General features: G+C 43.1%; 1 protein-coding gene across 8 annotated transcripts in view; it reads left to right on the top strand.

Moving 5' to 3' along the window:
- LOC132160684 (R3H domain-containing protein 2-like) overlaps positions 1 to 7,500 on the top strand; it is a 59,111-nt gene that overhangs the window by 43,868 nt on the left and 7,743 nt on the right. For 7 of the 8 annotated variants that reach the window (XM_059570327.1, XM_059570325.1, XM_059570328.1 and 4 more), the window contains 2 exons: positions 6,749 to 6,939; positions 7,424 to 7,500. The exon at positions 7,424 to 7,500 is cut by the window's right edge and continues 7 nt beyond it. In XM_059570327.1, the coding sequence (XP_059426310.1) occupies positions 6,749 to 6,939; positions 7,424 to 7,500 (268 nt within the window). The remainder of the gene's footprint in view (positions 1 to 6,748; positions 6,940 to 7,423) is intronic. The other variant, XM_059570331.1, reaches the window with a different exon arrangement.

Here is a 7,500-nt window from a genome sequence, read left to right as displayed (position 1 = left end):
CTTAGACCCTAGTCTTTTGATTCTTGCAACCACCTTAACAAGCATTGTCCAGGTGGAAAACCGGCTCAGGCGGCTTAGAATGTCGTTCCAGTCACTGACTTGAGTTGCAAACACTTGAATCAATTTAACTTCCGGATCACCTGTGAGCAGCTCAGTTGAAGGCTTGGGTGTAGGGAGCACTTCCTGTTCCCATAGAAACTTGGGCCCTGATAGCCAGAGAGTCGAAGAGATGTCTGCTGCATGAAGACCTCTAGAGGCATAATCTGCTGGGTTTTAAGCTGTGTCTACATAGTTCCATTTATTTGGGTCTGTAATCTCTCTTATCAGTTGTATGCGGTTTGCCACAAACACATGGAACCTTCGTGCCTTCGTCCTTCTGGAGTTGTGTCTGGATTAAAGTTTAGGGGATCAGTGGTCACTGCCCTTTCTGAGGGGGTTACACAGGAGAGGACCTCTATTTGATTTGAGTTGAACTTGTGCAGACGTAGACCTGCACTTTTGCACAATTCCTGTGCTTCGAGAATTAGTTCCTTAGCCTCTTGAATTGTTGGAACACTGGTTAACCCATCATCCACGTAGAAGTTCTTGTGTTGCTGTGCCAGATATTTAAGACCAAAATTGGCACATCCAGGGGAGGACGCAGCACCAAAAAGGTGGACTGTCATTCTATACTCCTGTGGTTCTGTATCTAACAGTCCACCCTCCCACCAGAGGAACCTTAGGTAGTTGCGAACTTCGGGTGAGACACTGAACTGGTGGAACATCCTTTCGATGTCACAGATCACAGCAACTGATTCCCTTCTGAAGCGACAAAGGACTCCTACCAAAGAGTTAATTAGGTCGGGGCCTGTCAGTAGAGTGTCATTTAAAGAAATCCCTCGGAACTTTGCTGAGCAATCAAACACGACTCTTAATTTGCCTGGCTTCTTGGGGTTGTAAACCCCGTGATGTGGGATATACCATACAGTCTCTCCCTCCGAAAATGGAGGAGCTGGCTCGGCATCGCCTTTTTTGAAAGTTTCTTCCATGAAGGCGGTGTAATGGTCGAAATACTGTTTGTTGCCCTTTAACTTCTTCTTTAGATGTTGCAGCCTAACAGTAGCCAGCTTCTTATTGTTAGGGGGAGCCGGTGGACCACTGCCCTTGAAAGGGAGGGGAATCTCAAAATGTCCATCCTTTGTCTGCTTAATGTTATCACTAAGGAGCTGTATGAAGCGAACGTCATCCTGCGACACGTACCTGTCCTCATAGCTCCTCTCGTTGAAATCTGATTCCAATACTTTCAGCACATCAGTGGCCACTGGCACCTCTTTCGCTGCAACACGATGCACAAAGCTCTCGTTTCCTTGTCTATCCAAGTGGGGATTGGCAGACCCTATAATGCTCCAACCAAGCATTGTCCTTTGTCCGAAAGGTTCATTTTCACCACCTGTGATGACCTCCAAGGGAGCTAGTGCTGACGGGCAATCATATCCAATTAGCAGTCCAACCTCGCAATCTTGGAGTTAATGTAACTTATTTATTAGATGTTTCAGATGAGGCCACTGAAGTGCTGTATCTTTAGTAGGGATGTGAGACTTGTGGACTGGAATGAAGTCTCGTGTGTAGGACTGCTGTAGTTGGATGTAAGTTTCAGAGTTGAGTCCTCGAACTTGTAAACCATTGACAGTCTTGCTCGCTATGACTGTATTAACCGCTGTCATAGTACTGAGTTTAAGTTGTACTGACTGAGTGTTCACATTTAGTTCGGTGACCAAATCTTCCAAGATGAAAGTTGAGTCGCTCTGTGTGTCGAGTAGAGCATAAGTAAGAATTTCTCTCTCGGGCTCTGTTGTTGATGACACAAGAACTGGAACAATGCTAGAGGTGGCAGAAACATGCTGTGTCAATGCATGGGCCATAGCCTTGTGAATTTCCTTGCTTGCGTGGTCTCCTTTGGCTGTGGTATCTTTGCTTGCCGATTCTACTGGATGTCTGTTTCTTTCTATGTGCAAGCAGGTAGGATGACGTCGACCACATGTACTGCAGGTGTGTCGCCTTTTACAGTCTTTGGTGATGTGCCCCTTTCGTAAGCACCCAAAACACAATTGATTCTCATGAATATAGGCCTTCTTTTTATCCATAGTCTTTGCTGCAAAGGTTGGACACTTAACAATACCATGTGTTTCGTCGCTAAAAACTAAGCAAGGTGGCTTTGGTTTTGAGTTTTCCAGAGTTCCTGAGATGGAGTTTTTCATTTGAGTGCTTGTGTTGAGCGCCTTGGTTCTCTTCGGAAGCCTCTCGTCTGTGTTTTTAATGCTCATCAGAAGGGGGGAGGCGATTGGGTTACAAGCTATACGAGCTTCAGTTTGCATAAACTCTGTGAAATGCACAAAACTTGGATAGTCGCCAGATCTGTCTAGCTCTTCCACAACAATACGACTCCATCTGCGCACCATCCACTCCGGCAACTTTTTTAGGAGCTTGTGATTTTCCTCACAATCATTTAGAATACCCAGACCCTTAACATGAGGAATGGCCTCAACACAGCCTTGAAGGAAATCTGCAAACTCTCTTAACGCAATAGGGTCATTCACGGCTATCTTTGGCCACTTCATGAGCTTTTCTCTGAAGGCCCTTTGAACAATGAATGGACTTCCATACCTATCTTGTAAAACAGCCCAGGCACCCTGATATGCCTTCTCTGAATTTCGGTAGAAAAATCCTTCAACGGCCTTTCGGGGTTCCCCAGCAAGATAACTCTTTAGATAGAGCATTTTCTCGCTAGCTGGAAGGGGCTTCTGGTCGATGAGAGCCATAAAGGATATCTTCCAGTCTATGAACTTTAAGGGATCACCGGTAAACATGGTTGGTTCTGGGACAGGTAGACGGCTTAGGGTAAGTGAGCTTGCAATTGCCTGGGCTAAGCTGACCTCCTGAGCTACTGAGTCCTCTGAGTGGGCGGGATGAGGCTGGAATGGCATTGCTTGTGGATTTAGTGGGGTTCTAAGTCCAGCATTTTGTCCACCATAATGAGTTTTATGGTCAGTCGCTTCCTCAAAGCTTTCTAAGCCATCAAAATTGTTGTACGCTCTCACCCGAGCTGCTGCCACATTCACTTCATTATCCGCTTGTAGCTGTTGTAACCTTGTTTTTTCCTCTTCTAGCTTTAATTTCATTTCAGCCTCCTTTTGCTTGAGTTCTGCTAGCATCTGTGTTTCCTTGAGTTTCCATTCACTCTCCAGTTTGTCGAGTCTTGCCTGTTGAAAGTGTATTTTTTGCATAGCTTTTGCCTGTTCTACCTTGGCGGCTAGTTCTGCTTCTGCATCTGCACGTTTGCTAGAGGACCTGGAGATGGCGCTCGAGTGGTTGCCTGATCCTTGTGATGACTCTGAAATTACTGTTTCTGTTTTCGTATTTCCAAAGACTGACCCATACTCATCCTTATTCAGCGCTATTCTCACTCTCTCTTTCTCTAGTTTGTCATTGAAAGCCTCATCTATGTTCTCTAGTCTTTTACTGATACGGTCACAAATCTCAGCTGTAAGAGTGTCACATGCATCCATTCTTTTGACAATATCTGGAGTAGTGGTATGATTGCATCGAATGGGCTCATAATTTTGGTGTACTTTAGCTTGTTTAGAATTAATGCTAGTTTGAATATTATCAAGGTCCTCAGATGAGCAGAAAGTCTTCAATTTTGCTCTAAGTTCCTTTGCTGTGTGTTTCCAAGAATCGTAAGCTTTGTTGAATGCCTTTTCATTCCTCTTCGCTTCCTGTTCATGTAATTCTTGACCCTTTGTTGTTAAACTACGGTCACGTGAGCTCGACCTGACTTCTTGTGCTTCTGGGATTTTTTCCGTTTTCTCAGCAGGTAATGACATTTTGTTGGTCTAATGGTCTAATGGATCTGTTTGTACTTTAGGGCCTTAGAGCGTTTTAATGTCTAGACTTAAATTTTGAAGAGTGGTGACTAACTTATCTTTAACACTCTATATTACCACTCACATCAGACATCTACACTTTGAGAACATGTCAAAGAAAGTAAAGTAAACAGAAAAGGCTACCAAATGTCATAAACGAGAATACTGCTGATAGTCGCCAGTCAGACAATTTAGCTCCTCAGATCTTGTTAGGTTCAGTAATTAAGATATTATGAGATGTCATTGACCTTAGCCACACTCTTAGACCTTCTACTTGTTGTCAACCTTAAGAATCTAGAATTACAGTATTTTGTATTACACATACAAAACCCTCCTTGGAATTATTTAGAAAATGGCAATTCTTGCTTTCTCTTCATGTCAAATGTCTCATATGATGAATTATCTGAGCCCACAGTCCTTTTACCACTTTGGCTTTAATGAGGTGCTCCTGAATGTGTAACTGCGGTCGTTTTTACCCACTTAGTCAGAAAAAGTCTCTCACTGCAGCTGTGGCATCCATATATTGGGGTGCAACATCAGATGATCTTGTTTCTTCTGGCTGATGAAGACGTCCGGCATTGGTGGATGACTCAGCGTCGAGTTTTCACTGTAGCAGCCCTTGGCTCCTTAATAATGGCAGAGAGTCTCTAACTAGTGCAATCGTTTTATTCTTTGAGATTTAGCATGAGCACCGTGTAAACTAGAAGTAAACACAAAAAATAGTTTGTTACTGAATTTTGGCATCACAAATTTACAATAATCTTCATCTTTTTACAGTACATCGTCATGCATTTGTATAAATGTGCAATGCACATTAAAAATAACACATGAAAATTTGCTCCCTTAACACATGCAGCTTTCCTGATACATTATACACAAACAATTTCCAGTAGCAGACAACAGACGTTTTACATCCTTAAAGTCTTGTAAATGGAGCTAAATAGTACACACCTCGCTCCGCTCACCAAGGGTGCAAACTTTAGATTTGTTGTTTTCAGGAATTAGCCGCTAGCTTGATGGTATCAGAACTAAAACAGCACACAAAAGTGGACATAAGAAATAAACTACACAAAATAGCATGAAAAACGGAATTACATTAATATTGCAAACTGAACAGGATTCCACAATCTTTGTTAACTTACATCTGTCCATGTGCTTTGGAGATGAGAGCAAAAAGTCGATCAGCTATACATGTAAGCAGCCTCAAAACTGAATCAGTGAATGACCCGACTGAATGAATCACCTCTAGTGGCCTCCAGTGGCCACTTACAGCTTCTATATCATGTGTTATATCTATTGCTAGGGCTGGATACTGAACTTTGATGTCTTTATGGTATCGAACGAAAAACTTCGATACTATGAGTATCGAAAAATTATTTATCTTTCGGTGCCAAATTTCGGTTCCAAAAGCCAAGCAGCCGTTTTTTTGCCAAGCATCTTTGTCTGTGTGTGCTTGTAGTATACGTGCATGTAAGGACCTAAATTCGCCGTGATTGTAAGGACCTTAATTCGCCGTGATTGTCTGTACACCACCACGTGACGTGACGGGGAGGATTTCTGAAAATACTCGCAGTCACGCAACACAAGTGTAGTTGTTTTTTCTCAAAACATCTCCGTTTTACAATGCCAAAGAGGTCTAAAGTGTGGCTACACTTTATAAAAGTGGATGCCGAGTCAGCAAAGTGCAACATATATGCGATAAGAGTATTGCAACCAAAGCCGGCAATACCACCAATTTAATGAAGCATTTGTTTGGATGAGTGTTTTGCCCTCCCTCCCTGTTTAGTTTGGTCTACTCTATTGCGTATCTTGAAACACGCCCCCTTTCACGTCGTCTAAAAAACAGAGAGAGAAATTTATCCGGTACAGCGAATTTCTCTGAGCAGCAGGCCAGTGTATACGTTCACTTAAAACATAACCGACTGTGTTTACGAGAATACTTGCAGAGACAATTTTTTTGATATAAGTGTGTGCGTATGTGTTGATTCAGAAGTTACGATACGCGAAAGATGAATTCATTCTCTGTACGCGCATTGTCTGAAATGCTGCTCGTAGCGCGTGCTTTGAACGAGTGAGCGCAAGCTTCGAACGTGCAGGAATTGTTTACAACGCTTGAATCAGCAATATTTAGAAACAAGTGCAAACGATCAGCTATGATATGTTTCACCCCTTCAAGCAAGTGAACAACGCGAATCAAGTTTGGAATTTTACATCACTATTCACGATAGCAAATCGGACTGGAAAACATAATAGCCCCGAGACATGGGGCTAACGATTTTGTGAGCCCTGCACCTCAGATCTATCCAGTTTGTGAAACACTGGTGAAACAGGGGCATTTGCATTATGATGTGGTGGGCTGCTGTGGGCAAGAAAGTCCAGGGCAACTTTTTGGTCCCAGTCCGCCCCTGAATGGCGCACCCCTATCCAAAAAGCACAACCAGTTGTATTAATAATGTTATCCTGAGTGTGAAGTGTTACCAGAATTTGTTGTAATTAAGGTGAAAAATAAAAGTTTTGTGTTTAATGTATTTGTGTTGATGTTGAAATGGATTTTAAAACAATATGGTATCGAAAAAAGTATCGTTAGGAACTGGTATCGAAACTGAGGTATCGAAATTGGCACCGGATCAAAAGATTTTGAACAATACCCAGCCCTATCTATTGCTCTGTTTCAGGTCAGACACATCATAGTATAGTGATGTCATTTAGCATTAATGCATTAGAATTGCAAGTGTTTTCTGTGGTTTATTCATGTGCACAGGTTTGCATCAAGCGTGCTGGTGTGTGGTGATCATCTCTCGCTCTGTAGCGTGTCATTAAACATGACTGCTCTTCTGTCCTCTCAGGTCTTCCCACAGTCTCTCCAGACGTTTGTACTCCGTCTCATCCGCATCAACAGAGCCGTGGGCTCCTGCCGTGTCCCCCTCAGACCCCGAGCCAACCGGCCAATCCGCCGCTGCTGCCGACCCCGACACACACACACACTCACACACACACACAGCACGCCATCAGCGCGCACAATCACATGCTGCCTCAGGTGAGTCAGTCACGCATCATCACACTAAACTGCTGTTTAAACTTACATTAATTAGCCCTAAAAATCTTTTAATACATCATGCTACTTGGGCTCTGATAAAAATCACAAAAAAAACACAGCAGCAAGTCTCATGTATTGTGAAATAAGATCCGATATCCGATCCGATAAGATACGATGCCTTTTAATCAGTGGGATTTAACTCATAATTTATCTCATATAGAATACGCTTTGTTATTTATACAGCATAACGTTAATATTACGACTTATAGGCTATCTGCACAAACATGAAAATGTGTGCAAGGACCTTTAATGCGGTGGTCACTCCCGTGTTTGAGTTATTATGTGCATACAGAGCATGATTAATGGGTAGAAGGAGAACTGACATGCTGCAGTGTGCACTTGGCCATTTAGTGTTTGAGTTTCTCTGTCCGTTCTTCTCTAAGCTCTCTGAGTCTGTTCCTCTGTTCTCTCGGTGTCTCTGCAGCCATCTGCGCAGGCTGTGTCTTACTCCAACCCTTCGTGTCCTCAGGTCCTCCTGCCTGTTTCTCCTTCCCAGCAGTA

Source organism: Carassius carassius, chromosome 17 (genome assembly GCF_963082965.1).
Source record: "Carassius carassius chromosome 17, fCarCar2.1, whole genome shotgun sequence".
In the NCBI taxonomy this organism is placed as follows: Eukaryota; Metazoa; Chordata; class Actinopteri; order Cypriniformes; family Cyprinidae; genus Carassius; species Carassius carassius.
This window is presented reverse-complemented; position numbering and strand designations above follow the sequence as displayed.